General features: G+C 41.8%; 1 protein-coding gene across 2 annotated transcripts in view; it reads left to right on the forward strand.

Annotated features, from left to right (window-relative positions):
• Window positions 1-17,717, forward strand: part of KIF26B (kinesin family member 26B) — a 500,879-nt gene that overhangs the window by 423,506 nt on the left and 59,656 nt on the right. For both annotated transcript variants that reach the window (XM_049713434.1, XM_049713437.1), the window contains one exon: window positions 9,299-9,458. In XM_049713434.1, the coding sequence (XP_049569391.1) occupies window positions 9,299-9,458 (160 nt within the window). The remainder of the gene's footprint in view (window positions 1-9,298; window positions 9,459-17,717) is intronic.

Below are 17,717 nucleotides of genomic sequence, written 5' to 3' on the forward strand. Positions count from 1 at the left end.
GCTGATTATGGGGTTCTGGCTCCCTCAGTCCAGGGAGAGGGAGGTGTACGGAATGCGGGGCAGCCTGCGGTGGCAGAGGCCAACATGACATTGCTACAGCCTGAGGTGCTCTGTGTGTTCTCCCAGGGAAGTTGTCCCTGGATCACGGGACCCTGGCAGTGGTGGGCTGCACAGCCTCCCGGGAGGGGAGGTATGGATAGTGACCTGTGCTTGCACACAGGCTTCTTGGTGGCTGCAGCAGCAGCCTTAGCGTTTCACGCCTGTCTCTGGTGTCCGCGCTGATAGCCGCGGCTCATGCCCGTCTCTGGAGCTCATTTAGGCGGTACTCTGAATCCCCTCTCCTTGTGCACCCCAAAACAATGGTCTCTTGCCTCATAGGAGGTTCCAGACCTTTTCCTGGACTCTCTCCCGGCTAGCTGTGGTGCACTAGCTGCCTTCAGGCTGTGTTCACGCAGCCAACCCAGTCCTCTCCCTGGGATCTGACCTGCGAAGCCGGACCCTCAGCTCCCAGCCCCCACCTGCCCCAGCAGGTGAGCAGACAAGCCTCTGGGGCTGGTGAGTGCTGGTCGGCACCAATCCTCTGTGCGGGAATCGCTCCACTTTGCCCTCTGCACCCCTGTTGCTGCACTCTCCTCCATGGCTCCAAAGCTTCCCCTCCACCATCTCCGCCAGTGAAGGGGCTTCCTAGTGTGTGGAAACCTTTCCTCCTTCACAGCTCCCTACCAGAGGTGCCGGTCCCATCCCTATTCTTTTGTCTCTGTTTTTTCTTTTTTCTTTTGCCCTACCCAGGTACGTGGGGAGTTTCTTCCCTTTTGGGAGGTCTGAGGTCTTCTGCCAGCATTCAGTAGGTGTTCTGTAGGAGTTGTTCCACATGTAGATGTATTTCTGGTGTATTTGTGGGGAGGAAGGTGATCTCCATGTCTTACTCTTCTGCCATCTTGATGGTCTCTCACCCTTTTAAGGATTTTTATTGAGGAATAGTTGGAGGTAAACAAAATATAACATCCTTAATGTGGAAAATTCTTTGCCACAGGTGTACCAGAGCCACTGGAGGGCCTGCAATGAAATGTTGTGCTTTCTTTAAACCTTTATCACTGTTTTTCTCAGTACTAGATGTGGAAGTTGAGGGTGGGATGGGCACAGACAAGGTTGGGCTCAGGACAGTGTTTCCCAGACATTTTCCTTGCTCTCCTGCATCAGCACTGTCCTGTGGACTCTGCCTACAGATGTGTGAGCTTCCAGACACTGCCCACATGCTCCTTGACACCCAGCAGAACCCAGACACACCCTCATCCCACGCCCTGCATCAGCCTTCTCAGCCAACCCCTTTTCCACCTTGTCCCAGGTGACCTGGCTTCTCCAACAGCTTTGGGAAGTCACCATTTCTACCTTTGCTGTTTTCCTTCCATGCAGAGTAGAAAGCAGAGGGAATAGTGGCTGTCCTAGAGCAATAGGAGGTGGGCCAGTTCTGATGGTGTGGGCTGGGTCACCCTGGAAAGGTAGGAATCCAGAGGCCTGAGAAGTAGGAGTCTGCTGCTGCCTGGGGATTGGGGGCAGGAAAGGGAGATGATCCAGGAGCTCGGGTGATGTGCTGAGGGCCACACTCCCCTGGGCCAGTGGGGCTTAGGACAAAAAGGCAGCTCGTAGCTCCTGCTGTCCCCAGAACTGGCTGAGGCCACATGATGTAGGATGAGGAGTATATGTCTTAAAGGTTTGAATCCTAGCTCTACCATGATCTTGGGCATGTTTCCTTTTTTTTTTTTAATAGCTTTAATGAGATATACTATAGATACAATAATCCACACATACTTAAAGTATATAATTTGATAAGTTTTGTCATATGTATATACCCATGCAATCAAGATGTTGAACATATTCATAACCCCCAAAAGTTTCTTTGGGACCTTTTGAAATCACTCCCTCTAGCTCCTTTTCCTTCCTGCTCCCCATACCCAGGTAACCACCACTGAACTCGGCTTCAGTTCCTATACATTAGTTTGCATTTCCTAGAATTTTATATAAATGGAATTCTATCACACAGTCTGTACTATTTCGAGTAGCTTCTTTCACTTAGCATAATTATTTTGAGATTTACTTTGTTGCATGTATCAATAGTTCATTTATTTATATTTCTAAGTAGTAATCCATTGTCTGGATGACCACAGTTTGCCTGTCTATTCATGTGCTGATGGACGTTTGTTTTATTTCCAATTTGGGTATTACAAATAAAAGTACCATACCCATTCATGTACAAATCTTTATATGGACATATATTTCCTTTTCTTTGGGGTGAATACCTAGACAAACTGGAATAGTTGGACCATACATGAATTTATAACTTTTTAAGAAACTGCCAACCTGTTCCCCAAGATGACCACACCATTTTATATTCCCACTAGCAGTACATGAGCATTCCAGTTCCTCCACATCCTCACCAACACTTAGTATGGCCAGTCTTTTCAATTTTAGCCTTTTATATAATAGATATGAAGTCGTATCTCACTGTGGTTTTAATTTGCATTTCATTAATGACCAGTGATGTTTGGCATCTTTTCATGTCCTCATTTGAAATCCATACATCTTTGATGAGGTGCCTTTTGCCCTTTTTAAAATTGTTTTTTGTCTTACAGTTAAGTTTTGAGAGTTCTTTATGTACTCTGGTTATAAGTCCTTTATCAGATATATGACTTGCAAATACTTTCTCCCAGTCTGTGGCTTATCTTTTTACTCTTTTAACAGTGTATTTTGAAAACTATGAATATTCAAGGTTAATGAAGTTCAATTTATCTCTGTGTCTTTTATGAATCATGTTTTTAGTATCATATCTAAGAAATGTGTGCCTAACCCAAGATCAAAAATGTGTCATATTATGCTTTCTTCTTGAAGTTTTATAATTTTATATTTTACATTTAGGTCTTTGATCCATTTTTAGTTAATTTGTATATATTTTTATGCATTAAAGTTTTTTTATATGGATATACCATTTGCTGTAGAAACTATCCTATCTATACTAAATTACCTTCTCAACTTTGTCAAAAATTGTCCATATTTATGCAGGTTTATTTCTGGACTCTCTATTCTACTCCACTGATCTTTTTTTTTAATCTTTACACCAGTACCACACTGTCTTGATTATGGTGGCTTTATAGTAAGTCTTAAGATACTGTTAGCCATAACAGTATGAGAAAACCATAATTCAAAAACAGTCATGTACCACAATGTTCGCTGCAGCACTATTTACAATAGCCAGGACATGGAAGCAACCTAAGAGTCCATCGACAGATAAATGGGTAAAGAAGATGTAGCACATATATACAATGGAATATTACTCAGCCATAAAAAGAAACAAAACTGAGTTATTTGTAGTGAGGTGGATGGACCTAGAGTCTGTCATACAGAGTGAAGTAAGTCAGAAAGAGAAAAACAAGTAAGAAAAACAAGTACAGAGTGAAGTAAGTCAGAAAGAGAAAAACAAATACATATATATGGAATCTAAAAACACAAAATGGTTCTGATGAACCTAGGGGCAGGACAGGAATAAAGACACAGACGTAAAGGATGGACTTGAGGACACAGGGAGGGGGAAGGGTAAGCTGGGATGAAGTGAGAGAGTAGCATTGACATATATACACTACCAAACGTAAAATGATAGCTAGTGGGAAGCAGCTGCATCACACAGGGAAGTCTGCTCGGTGCTTTGTGACCACCTAGAGGGGTGGCATAGGGAGGGTGGGAGGGAGATGCAAGAGGGAGGGGATATGGGTATATATGTATACATATAGCTGATTCACTTTATTATACAGCAAAAACTAACAGAACATTGTAAAGCAATTATACTCCAATACAGATGTTAAAAAAAAAAAGAAAGAGGGCTTCCCTGGTGGCGCAGTGGTTGAGAGTCCGCCTGCTGATGCAGGGGACATGGGTTCGTGCCCCGGTCCGGGAAGATCCCACATGCCGCGCAGAGCGGCTGGGCCCATGAGCCATGGCCGCTGAGCCTGCGCGTCCGGAGCCTGTGCTCCGCAACGGGAGAGGGCACAACAGTGAGAGGCCCGCGTACGGCAAAAAAAAAAAAAAAAAAAAAAGAAAGATACTGTTAGCCTTCCAACTTGGTGCTTAGTTTATAAAATTGTTTTTTGGCTATTCTAGCTCCTGTGCATTTGCATATAAATTTTAGAGTCAGCTTCTGAATTGATTTTGTCGAATCACTTTCTACCACAAAAGCCTGCTGGGATTTTTCATCGGGTTTTCATTGAATCTATAGATCACTTTGGAGAGAATTAACATCTTAATATTGAGTCTTCCGACCTATGAACACAGTTTATCTCTCTATTTTTTCAGGTCTTTATTAGTTTTTCTCAGGTGTGTTTTGTAGTTTTCAGTATATGTATCTTTTGTCAGATTTATCCTTAAGTATTTAATATTTTTGATGTTATTGTAAAAGATATTTTAAAATTTCAATTTCCAGTTGTTTGTTACTGGAAATTGTATTTAGAAGTTGTATTTAGAAATACAGTTGATCTCTGTCTGTTAATCTAGTATCCTGCAACCTTGCTAAACTCAATTATTAGTTCTAGTCGCTTTTTTGTGTATTCCATTAGATTTTCTACATAGATAATCATGTAATCTGCCAATTAAGACAGTTTGACTTATTTCTTTCCAATCTGGATACCTTTTATTTCTTTTTCTTGCCTACTGAACTGGCTAGAACCTCCAGTACAATGTTGAATTGAAATGGTCAGAGTGAACATCCTTGTCTTGTTCCTGATCTTGGGAGGCATTTAGTTTTCTACCATTAAGAATGCCATTAGCTGTAGGTTTTTCCTAGACACTTTTTATCAAACTGAGGATATCACCTTCAATTTATATTTTGCTGAGCATTTTTATCAGTAGTGGATGCTGGAGTTTGTTAAATGCTTTGACTGCATCTACTGAGAGAATCATTTTTCTTTTTGGTTTGTTAATATGGTAATATCTGTTAAAATTATAATGATAGATCAATTTTTTGTTAACCAACCTTGCATTCCTCGGATTAGTCCCACTTACTCATGGTATAAAATGCTTTTAATATGTTCCTAGATACAGTTTTATAGTATGGTTCACTAATATTTTGTTTAGAAATTTTGCATCATTGTTCATGAGGGATATTGGTCTTCAACTTTTTTTCTTGTAATATCTTTGTCTGTTTTGGGTATCAGTGTAATCCTGGCCTCATAGAATTAATTGGGAAGTTGTCTCTCCTATTTAATTTTCAGGAAGAATTTGTGTAGAATCGATATTACTTCTTCCTTGAATGTGTGATAGAATTCACCGGTGCAGTTAAAGGCACTGCTTTCCCTGTGGAAAAGTTGTTAACTACAGATTCTATTTCTTTAATGGATGTAGAGCTATTCACATTATCTATTACTTCTTGAATGAGCTTTGGTACTTTGTATCTTTCAAGAAATTTGTTCATTCTTCCAAGTTGTCTAATTTACTGGTGTAATGTTTCTTTATTGCCCTTTTTATATTTGTAGAAACTGTAGTGAGGCCACCTCTTTTGTTCTTGACATTGGTGATTTGTGTCTTCTCTCTTTCTTTGCTGATCAGTCATGCTAGGGATTTATCAATTTTATTGATCTTGAAGAACCAGCTTTGGATGTCATTGGTTTTCCCTATTGGTTTTTTAATTTTTTATGTCATTGATTTCTGCTTTTATATTAATTATTTCCTTTCTGCTATTTAGTCTTTAATTTGCTCATCTTTTTCTAATTTACTAAAATGGAAGCTGAGGTAATTGATTTGAGACCTCTTGTTTTCTGATATAGGCATTTAATGGTATAAATTCCCTCCTAAGTACTTCTTTAAAGGCATCTTACTAATTTGGATATGTTGTGTTTTCATTTTCATTCACTTAAAAACACTTTCTAATTTGCTTTTTGGTTTCTTCTTTGACCCTAAGTTATTTTGAGCTGTTGAGTTTCAAAATATTTAGGGATTTTCCAGGTATCTTTCTGGATTGACTTCTAATTTAACTCTAGTGTGTCAGAAAACATAGTATGAATGACATGAATCCTTTAAAATTTATTTAAACTTATTTTATGTACCAGAATATGGTCTACCCTGTTAAATGTTCTGTGTGCAATTCAAAAGAATGTGTATTCTGCTGTTGTTGGGTTGAGTGTTATACAAATGTCAAGTAGAATGAATTGGTTGATAGTTGTTCAGATCTTCTATATCCTTACTGGTTTTCTGTCTGCTTATTATATCAATTATTGAGAAAGGGGTATTTGAAATCTCCAACTATAATTCTGGACTTGCCTGTTTATTCTTGCAATTCTATCAGATTTTACTTCACGTACTTGAACTTCTGTTATTAGATACATAAACACTTATATTGTTATGACCTCTTGATGAATTGTGCCCTTTATCATTATAAAATGGCTCGCTTTCCCTCTAGTAATATTTTTGTCCTAAGTCTCTATTGTTTGATATTGATATAGCCGCCCCCAGCTTTCTTATGGCTACTGTTTGCATGGTATAGCCTTTTCCATACTTACATTTTCAACCTATTGTTTCTGTATATTTGAAGTGCACTTCTCATAGGTAACATATAGTAGAGTCTTGCTTTTTTATCAAATCTGACAATATCTACTTTCTAATAAGGGTATTCAGACAGCTTACATTTAATGGGATTCTTCATATGGTGTGTTCCAAAGTATTATTTTTCTGTATGTTTTCTATTCAACCCATCTGTTCTTTGTTCTCCTTTTTATTTTATTTGCTTTCTTTTGAATTTATTGAACACTGTAAATGATTCACTTTATATCCTTTGTTGGCCTTTTAGTTGTAACTCTTTATTATTTAGTGATTGCTGTAGGATTTATTGTATACATCTTTAAGTTATCACAGTCTACTTTTAAGCGATATTATACCACTTCATGTCTAGAATAAGAACCTTACAATAGAGTACTTTCATTTCTCCACTCCTAACCTTTGTGTTATTGTTGTCAAACCTTTTAATTTTGCGTATGTTATAGCCCACATGTTACATTGTTGTTATTTTTGCTTTAACAGTCAATTAGCTTTGAAGGAGATTTAAATAAGAGGAGGATAGCATGTATTTATTCACATAGTTGTCATTTCCAAAGCTCTTCATTCTTTTGTGTATATCCTTTGTGATGAATTCTTTCAGCTTTTTTAAGTCTGAAAAAGTCTTTATTTCCCTTTTATCTGAGAATGATATTCTGGTTGGGTGTACAACTCTAGGTTGGCAGTTTTCAGTACTTTAAAAATGGTGCTCCATTGTCTTCTCACTTGTATTATTTCCAAGAAATCTGCCATCATCTTATCTTTGTTCCTTTACATGTAACATAATTTTTTTCCTCTGGTTATTTTCAAGATTTTTTCCATCATCACTAGTTTCAACCCATTTGATTATTATATGCTTTAGTGTAGTTTTCTTCATGTTTCTTGTGCCAGGGGATCATTGAGCTTCTTGGATCTGTGGGTTTATAGTTTTCATTAAATTTGGGAAAGTATTGACCACTGTTTCTTTAAATATTTTATCTGCACCACCCTCTGTGTCTTTCCCTTCAGGGACTTCAATTGCACACATATTAAGACACTTGAAGTAGTCCTATAGCTCTTTTTTTTAATCGGTTTCTGGTTGTTTGTTTTAAAATTTTATCTCTGTACTTCATCTTGGATCGTTTTTATTGCTATATTGTCAAATTCACTAGTCTTTCTTTTTGCAATGTCTAATATGCTGTTAATCCCAACCAGTGTATTTTTCATCTCATACAATGTAGCTTTTATCTCTAAAGATTCAATTTGTATCTTTTTAATACATTCCATGTCCCTATTTAACGTTTTTAATGTTTGAAATACCATCATAACTGTTTTAATGTCCTTCTCTGTTGATTCTAATATCTATGTCAGTTCTGGGTTGGTTTCAATGATCTCTTCATTATAGCTCTCATTTTCTTGCTTCTTTTTGATTGGTTATTTTTGATTGGGTGCTGGACATTTCTTTATTTTTTTAATGTTTTTAATCTTTGTTTGGGGATGCAGTTGTTTAGAAACAGTTTGATCCTTTATGGCCTTACTTTTAAGATTTGTTAAGGTGGAACCCAGTCAGTTCTCAGTCTAGGGCTAAGTGTTCCTGACTACTGAAGCCAGACCCTTGCGGGTACCCTACCCAGTGCCCTGTGAATCTTGAGGTTTTCTAGTCTGGCTGTTGGGAACAAGCACTATTCCTGGCCTTGTGTGAGTCCTGTGCACTATTACTTCTAATCTTTTCCAGTGGTTAGTTCCCCAGCCATGGGTAGTTTCATCACTCTGTGCTGATCAGTACTAGGTTGAATACTTGAGAAGACCTACTACAAATCTCCAGAGTTCTCTCCTCTCCAGCACTGTGTCCTGGAAATGTTGCTACCTTGGCCTCCCTGGACTCTCAGCTCTAGCTCCTCAGTTCAGAGAGTCTGCCAGGCTCCACCTGAGTTCCCTCTCTCTGAGCCATGGCCCGAAAACTCTGTCAGTGCAGTAAGCTGGGAAACGGCTAGTGCTCACCTCCCTTACTTCCCACCTCTCCAGGATCACTGTCTTTTGCTGTTTGATGTCTAGTGTCTTGCAAACGGTTGTTTTACACATTTTGTTCAGTTTTTGGTTGTTTCCGGTAAGCGGAAAGATCTGGTCGCTGTTACTTCCTCTAGGCCAGAAGTGGAAGTTCTCATGAGCAAGTTTGTGATTTTCCCAGGGGAACTGAATGAGACTGATGTTTGTGCAGCACCTGGCACTTGGCAGGTACTCAGCAAATACCTGGGTGTTCCCTGACTCTGCACCTGGTTGTTCATTCTTCCTGGTTTTACTTTGGGTTATCAACCTGATTCCTGGCTGAGCTTTAGGTCACGGTCTCTATGACAGTCCATCAAAGCAGATAATCACTTATGGGCTATTTATGTTTTAATATCATCAGTTTCAGAATCCTGCTACACAAAGAAGATGAAGGTAAATGTAGACATTTACCTTCTCTGTGAAATTTCATCTAATTCAGCCTACATGAATTATTCATTTATTTATAGTAGAAATATCAGTAGGTTTTAGAAGATCAGGGATGTGTGGTGGACAGAATTTAAGAGGACCATGCTATTTGTTACCCCTGCATAATTTTGAGGGGGTTTCCTACTAGGCCATGAACTTCAACCTTTTATTTCCTCTTTTGTCCCATCAGATTTCCCGAGGAGCTATATGAAGGACAGATGAATGTTTGCCAGAACTTAACCACTTCTTTCTTCTCTTGTCTTCTCTCCTGTGACAGTGTCTGGAGGCCGCAGCCGCCTGCACCTCATTGATCTTGGCAGCTGTGTGAAAGCTCTTAGCAAAAATCGGGAAGGAGGCTCAGGACTGTGCCTCTCACTGTCTGCTCTGGGCAATGTCATCCTGGCTCTCGTCAATGGCAGCAAACACATCCCATACAAGTAAGTGACTCTTCTACTCAAAGAATGGGATGAGGAAAGCATGGTGCGAGGGCTGTGTGTGGGATTCTCTGACCAGTGTCATCTGGGGAGAGTTGTACTACAGAGGTACAGTATGGACCACATTGTTAGTTCAGTGCCAGAAACCAGACTTCACTAACAATTGTGTAATGCATGATCTTCCAAATTCAAAAGCTACAGAAATATTTAAATTTACCCCAACGCTAACATTAGGCTGCTCAAGTCAGAAATAAGAAGAAGTTATCTCAGTTGAGGTCTCCAATCACAATTGCCATTGGTAGATTATTGTCACCATTGTACAGATGCTTTATAGTGACGAGAGCAAGCGCCATAAGATTGAATTACCCTTCCCTTAGGAATAGGGCTGCCATATTTAACCAATAAAAATATGGGATACACAGTTACATTTGAATTTCAGATAAACAACAAGTAGTTTTTAGTATAAGCCTCCCCCCAGTGTTGCATCAGCTATATGGGCATCCTGTATTTTATCTGGTAGTCCTATTTAGGAGAACTTAAAAAGCTTGGGGAATTACCACCCACCATCCTATGCAGATGTTTATTTCACTTCCAAGATCCTTTTCCTCTTTCTGTTGCTGCTCCATGAAGATGAAATTAGAACTTCTATGTCTGGAATAGCCAGAGACTTGCCATATCATCTGTGCTCATGAATGGCCCAGCCCTGGAGCCACCCCTCACCACCATCACCCCAACTCGTCTTTGTCATTGGACAATGTGATGATGGGATGATGGGTACTCTCCTGTTTTTTCAGGCCCTGCCAATGTCCAGCTGCACCTTCCACTAGCTGAACCTTCCTTCACATCTCATAAACTGAGGGTTATAGCTGTATATCTTATCTATATCACAAGGGTAAAAGGCTCAGAGTGATATGTGTATGAAAGTTTTTTGTGAAATGTGTAACACTCTAGTCAATAACCAATAATGATAATGTGGTTGAGCCTATCCTCACCTATTTAAATGGAAATAACACCTACCTTACAGAGTTGCCTTGAGGATTAAGCAAACATACACTACATAGAATCATTTTGTTTAATCTGTAGGATCCTACAAAATATAAATTACTGTTGTGTAGGACGGAAAAGGTAAGTCGGGCAGTTTGTTCTACAATCGCTGAGGTTCAGGACAAGTCCTTGAGTTCTCCTTCCCCTCTGCCCTAAGCTGATGCCAACACTGTGCCTTTATTCTCCACCAGGAAGCCCATTACTAGACTACTTTAGGAGCTTAAATAGAGATTATAATCTTGTCTGTCTCAATTCTTGAAATTTGGAATCCTGGGATAAACCCAGAAATGGCTTTTCTACCCCTTGTGAGGATTCTTTTCTCTGAGAAAAAATTCAATAGAAGGTTTATATAGTTTCATTCAGTATCATTTCTGCAGTTGAATAAAGTCAACTTGTGATTACAAGGAAAGAGAGAAAGAGAGGAAGGAAGGATGGAAGGAAGGGAGGGAGGGAGGGAAAGCAGGAGGGAGGAAAAGAAAGAAAGAGGAAAGAAAAAAAGAAAAAAAAAGGAAGGAAGGAAAGGAAGGAAGGAAGAAAGAAGAAAGAAAAGAAAGAAAGGAAAGGAAAGAGAGAAGAGAGGGAGGGGGAAAAAAAAGGTCTGCAGAGGTACTGTCAAGGTTGGAGATCTTAGAAAGGAAAGAGTTATCAGGCCTCATTGGTTTCCCTGTCCATAAAAAGGGAAGCATGTCTATTAATGTAATAACTTAATAGATCATGGCATAGACAGAGTTCAAAATACCACCTTATAAGGTCACTGATTATGTATTTTACTTACATTATTTCTGTAAAGTGACATACTTTTATGATTTCAATAGTTGAATTGATGGTAGGAGGGATGGATGAATGCAAGCATATGAAATTACTTTTACTTTAGATAAAGTAACTTCTTTTCGGTTCCAGTTGGGTTTTATTATAAACCTAAAGGGAAACATTAAGAATTGTTTTCATTAGTAGTTCAAGGTCTCTTGTTAAATTAAACATATCTAACATCAGCTAGCCACAACGACCAGCTACCTGCCCACTTGGGAGGGCTGACAAAGTGTGAAAACTCCACTCACCATTCTCTGCAGACATCTGTCTGCTTCAGTTCCCTTCCTTCCCTTCTGGCTCCGAGGGAGTGGTGATTAAAGAGTTTCTATGTCTGAAGTTGGCACAGACTTCACATAAATGTGGTGTCTATGTAAGACACAGGCATAGAATTGTCCCCCACCATCAGGATCCTCCTAGGGATCTTGCAGAGTTGCCCACTGCTTGATGCCAGGAAACATGGTGGCCTGGCCATGCGGCCAGCTCTGTCCTCCCCAAAACATTTGTTGACAGTGCACTTGTACAGCCAGTTCTATCAGCCCTCCGTCCTTAATGCCCATCATTGTGTGTAAGCTTTCAAAGACCCTTGCTGTAATATCGTTTCAGATTCTCAGCCACAGCATATATTCAATATTTGGTTCTGCAAATACATTTGCAAAGTGATTAATCAACTAGAAACTATCTTCTTTCGAGGCACAGGAAGATAAGGCAAAGATTAACTCAGATCACCCAGCCAGCTGGTGGCAGGATCAAACCGCATCACTTTTCACAGCCTCAGAGACCTTGGCAGTTCGTTGCCAATCCACTCCCCCCAACCTCATCAAACTCTGTAATATATTAGCTGCCTTTGCTCTGCACAGCATGAGGTCTTCAGCACAGCAGGATGGCCCAGATTTCTTTTATCAGTTCAGTCGGCGCTCCAAAGCCACATCACATGGCATTTGTTAGCGTACTAAACACCTTTCCCATGTTAAACCTTGTCTTTGCAGTAGGTTCCTAAGACAGGGAAGGCTTTCTGCCCTTGCAGTTTCCTCTTATTCCTGTTCACTTACAGGAAAAAACGGAAAACCAAACTCCACGTTCGCTACCTTCCCCCACCCTTCCAAAACACAAAAACCCACTCACGTTTGTCACCCTGGACACTTCTGTGCTTGGAACCTGCATCATTTGTGTTTGCTTCTGGGAAATTAACTGGAATGTGCACAGAGGGGATGTAGCCTGTCCTCGTTTCTCTTCATCATCGTTCCAGACTCTGTCATGTGAGCAAGCCTGAAAGCGAGTTTGTATTCATTACCCATCACAGGTGCTCCCACGGGCACTCTTAGGCGTGCCCTCAGTGGTTTTGACTTTGCAAATGATATTGCCTTTAGATATGACACATGCAAGTGCAGAACAGGTTCCCAGCCTCAGCCACGACATAGCACAGGCTCGCCGACCAATCCAAGTGCTATAAATCAATCCCAAATGGTGACACCATTCAGAAAAGCATTCAGGGACAGCAGGGAGAACACCAAGGGCTCCAGCCTCCTAGTCAGTTCTGCACGGACAGGCTGCACAAAACTCCCTAACTTTGGGGAACCTCTTGTCTAGGGGAAGCTGTCATAGTCCTAATCATGTTGACAGTGCATTTGCCAATTTCCTTCCGTCGCTCAGCCATTTGCTATTCCTCGACACTTCTTGGGCACTAAGGTTGTAGGAGCCTTCCCTTCGATAGATGAGAAAAATTAGGCAGAGACGTCGAAATGAATTCCCATGCCAAAAACAAGCGTTGCAGGCACACACCACTAGAACTGGTGCCCAGAAGGGCCACCACAGGAATCTGGCAGTGTGCCCTTAGCTTTGGCTAAAGTGCTGTTAGATTCCAGCTGATCTGCAGGACTACAGTCTTTCCAGAGACTTGGAAATTCTAACGACCCCCAAGTTCTCTCGGAATAGAATTTTTCGTTCCTTTTAGATGTCTGGTAAGGCGAAGCACACCCTTCACACTTACTTTAAGCCTGAAACATTTTTCCTTCGTTTGTAACTGTTATTCCATTTGGATAAATAATGACTTTAATAGGTCAAACGGTCTATTTGATTATTTGCCAACAAGATGCTGTCCTCTGTTTCTAAACAACAGATATGTTGTCATGTCCCGGCTTCCATTGAACAAGAGGTCATGGAAAGTCATTCTGTGACCCTCTCGGGTTGTGTCTGTCTGAGATGCTATCCCCAAGTGGCTTGAAGCATGGTTCTGCATGAACAATCCCATGATCCAATTAGTGCTCGATGCCTCTCTTTTAGGGTTTTGGTCTGTGTGGTTCAGACCAAGACGAAATCCTTGTGTTTTGGAATCTGTCACTGACATACTCTGGGGCTCAGGCAGCTGACTTCCTCATGCCCTTGTTCTCTCTGGAGAAGCAGGTGGAACCTGAGGCAGTTTGCTGTCACGAGCTTCAGTCTGCAGGCCAACACCACTGCAGGGGCCACTTTAGAAGTGGTTGTTCTACAAAAGTGATAAGGATGCCTGTCATCAGGATCTGGAACGGAGGCACTTTTCCTCCTAAGGCCCTAGTGAGGAGTCAGGCACTAAGGTCACGTTTAAGAGAAAAGCAGCATCAGAGCACAGCATTTCATTCAAACCAGCAAGCATCACTAGAGACTCAAATTCAAGTTGGTGACTTATGGAGAAATGACAGTTTGTAAATAGAGGCGACTTTTTCAAAATGTTAACACCTCTTCTCATCCATGCTGGAACCTGCAGGCCTAAGATGTCATAAGGCCTTTACAGGACTTGCATCTCTGAAGAATGTGGATGTTCCCATGCCTTGCTTTGAGAAATATTTCCCCCCAGTAGCCATTTAGATACCGGGTTTGTCTCTGCTTTCTCAGAACTGGAAACCCACTCAGTGTCTGGGAAGCTAGAGAAAGGAGCTCATGACCGATATGAGCTACAATACTCAGTTCCCCTGACTCACACAGGAGACAAAAGGTTTGTCCCTCGTGACTCAAATGCATATTATTTACAAAATGAAATTAAATAGATATTTTCCAGGAAAAATGCAAAGGAATATCAATTCTGCAGATTTATTTAAGATAGCATGTAATGGAGAGCAGCTCTGTGTAAGAATCTTCTTGTGTGTGTGTGTGTGATATGAGACACATACATATGCATGTTTAGCAACCTTTAAATGTACATTAATGCTGTATTATCTCCTCCTGATTTACAGGGAGAACATCAATTTAGAACTATTTGCACAAACTCCAGATACCAGTTTATAGCATTCCCTATTTAGAAATAAAATAACCAAAGTCTCAGGTTGCCAAGCAACTGCAGCAATGATAATTCTTAGTGTTGCTGCTTCAGAAATATACATTTTTATACATTTTAATGACTGTTAGGATGCAGAGGAAGTAAGTTCAGAAAATCACCAGCACATACGTCTCTTTTGTATGAGATTTTAGCATCTCTTTCCTTTCATGCTTCCCTCCTACCTCTGTTTGCTTCCCTGGCCAGTGGTATCTTCACATATAATTATGAAAATTTTCAGAGATTGATATTATTTTCTTAAGAGTTGAGGCATCAACCACCAGTAGATGAACTCTGCCAGGTTTATCACAGAAGCATGCAGGTCACTCAGGGAGAAATGAGGCTGTCTGGGGATCGGCTGGGATCACAAGCCCTGGGTTCAAGCATTGGTCCTTCCACCACTGGTTTGACACATACACTGTACGCATCGTCCTTTTTGTTCCCAGGAGGACCCCTTTGTGCCCCCTCACAGAGCAGATTGTTAGGCCCCCAACTCAGTCATGATCCCTGGCAGCAAAGCCGTGGCATATATTTTTCTTTGTCTACCACGGCTAGTCCCTCTTGGATAATGAGCTTATGGTTTTAGGACTGAGCAGAAATCAGGAGGTTTCTTCATTTCCCTTTTGGCTTTTCAAGAGGTTTTCTTCCTTTATGTTCAATTTCTGAGAGTCCTAATCAGACTCTCTTCTCTCCATATTCCGAACCAGTTGGCAAATAGATACAAGGGTATGGTTGGGAATTAAAATTCTCCATCTGCTGAATCCTAGCAGAGTGGAAGGAGGTCTCCTCCTATCCCCCCACAAGCATAGACCCCAGGACTCAGGAATGGGCAGAATTGGATCAGCAGAGCAATCCCTTACCCATAGAGCCACATGGCTCAAGAGGAGGGGTGTGTGTGACCTACAGGGGGACAGAGAGACAGACAGCATTGGGCTGTACGTGCCCATGGCCATGTTTACCAGTGCCACCAGTCAGACCTTTTTCCTCCTGTGAGAAGAAGTAAATAAAAGGGCAGAGGGCTTCCCTGGTGGCGCAGTGGTTGAGAGTCCGCCTGCCAATGCAGGGGACACGGGTTCATGCCCTGGTCCGGGAGGATCCCACATGCTGCGAAGCAACTAGGCCCGCGAGCCACAACTACTGAGCCTGCATACCTGAAGCCTGTGCTCCGCAACGGGAGAGGCCGCGATAGTGAGAGGCCCGCGCACCGCGATGAAGAGTGGCCCCCGTTCGCCGCAACTAGAGAAAGCCCTCGCGCAGAAATGAAGACCCAACACAGCCAAAAATGAATATAAAATTTTAAAAAAAGGGGGGGGGGCAGAAAGAAGGATGGGAACTTTGTTCTCCTTTTTTCCAAGGGGTTAGAGATTCCTGATTTATGGACTTGCTGGGTCATAGGGAGAAGGAAAAACTCGTTTCCGTTACTTGTTTTCTGGGTTTCCAGCTCGGATCCAGGTGGTTGGCGTGTGCATACGTGAGCTCTGGGTGAGGGCTCTTCCATGGTGTGAGCGTGGTGACAACAGCTCGTGTCATCGTTTCCTTACTGTGCATCCGGAGCTGCTCTAAATGCTTCCTGGGTGTTTAATTCTGCCGAGAGCCTCATGGCATAGATACTGCTTTGGTCGTACTCATACTACAGATGGAGAAATTGCAACAAGAGGAGGAAGTGACTTGTCCATGTCTACGTGGCTGATAGGCAACAGGGCTACTCCACTGTCTCCTGGTATATCACCACTTCCTAGCACAGTGTCTGGAAGGCTGTGGTCCTCAATCAATATCTGTTGAAATAACAAATGAGGCCAGACAATGGATCTAATGTATCTGCAAAGCTTAAATATGTGCAGTAGGTTTTAAGTGAAAGCGTGAGTCCCAGGCGTGGGACCACCTGTGGCCAGCTGTCCATTCAGGGTCATCTCCTGGCCTCACCTTTTCTGTGACGGTGAAGCTGGACTGACTGCCAGATACTTGTGACAGTGAGGAAAGTGAAATACGGAAGATGAGGACGGGAAAGAACTCTCCCTTCCAGAACCTAAGCCACTCGGCAGGGCTGAATCAGAGGAACCCAACAGTCCCAATCCCATATTCTGGGCACCTCCAGCAGACAATCTCAGCAAATCTCAGCTATTTCACAAGTCTTCTTCTCTCTCTTAATTTCTGTCATCTTTCTCATGTAAGATCCTGAAAGTTCATGTAGCCATTTCATGTACCCCATTCACGGGCAAAGCTGCAGGATGCCCTGATGCTCTCTTAGGATACAAGACCCCCAGACAGCCCTCCTGCCTGGCCTCCAGCACAAGAAGGGTGACCATCTCCCACGCTGGAGCCTGCACATGGGCACAGCCTCCCGATAAGACAGTTTCCAGCCCACTTCCCCTTTGGTGGCAGCTTCTGTAGGTGCGTTGAAGCATTCCTGAGTGAACAGACTCCTGTCAGAATAGGAGAGGTTATCACCCAGTCTGGGTCTTGAAGTTCTGCTGAGCAGGAAAGGTAAGGAAGGGAGAGTCAAGAGGTGAGGATGACAGCAAGGGGGTCAGGGCATGAGATAATGAGCTTCCTCCAACACCTGTCTAATGATAAAAGCTTTGGGCATTTCCACAATCGGCAGATGAGATAGTCAATCTATCAACTGGAATTTGTGAAGTTTCTTCAGGCTGCGCTCCCAGAGAAGTATGTGAAGTCAAAAATCTGTGGTTTCCGAAAGAGATGAATTGTGACACGGGCCCGGGAGGTGACACTGAGCTGACACCAGGGAGGCATGGGTCCTCGTGCCAGGGCCACTGCCCACCTCCGAACGCTCACTCTTCCTGCGCTTTTCATTCTCCACCAGCTAAATCATAATAACCATCTTCTTTACCTCAGAAACGTGGTAGGTACCATTGAGACAATGTCTGCGATAACCCTTTAAAGAAACAGGCTTCAAAGGCAAAAATATGACTGTTTTAAAATATTTCAAAACATTATAACCCAGACTGATCTGGCACTATCCTATCTTCTTATCTTGATTTTAAACATATGTGTTGCTTTTGGCCAAATGGATTATAATTACCTTTTGTTGAAACAGAAGCTTCATGCATTTTTCAACGAGTTTGTGTGCCTAATGTACAGGGTCACTGCCAGATACAGAC

The sequence above is a fragment of the Orcinus orca genome, chromosome 1, assembly GCF_937001465.1.
Source record: "Orcinus orca chromosome 1, mOrcOrc1.1, whole genome shotgun sequence".
In the NCBI taxonomy this organism is placed as follows: Eukaryota; Metazoa; Chordata; class Mammalia; order Artiodactyla; family Delphinidae; genus Orcinus; species Orcinus orca.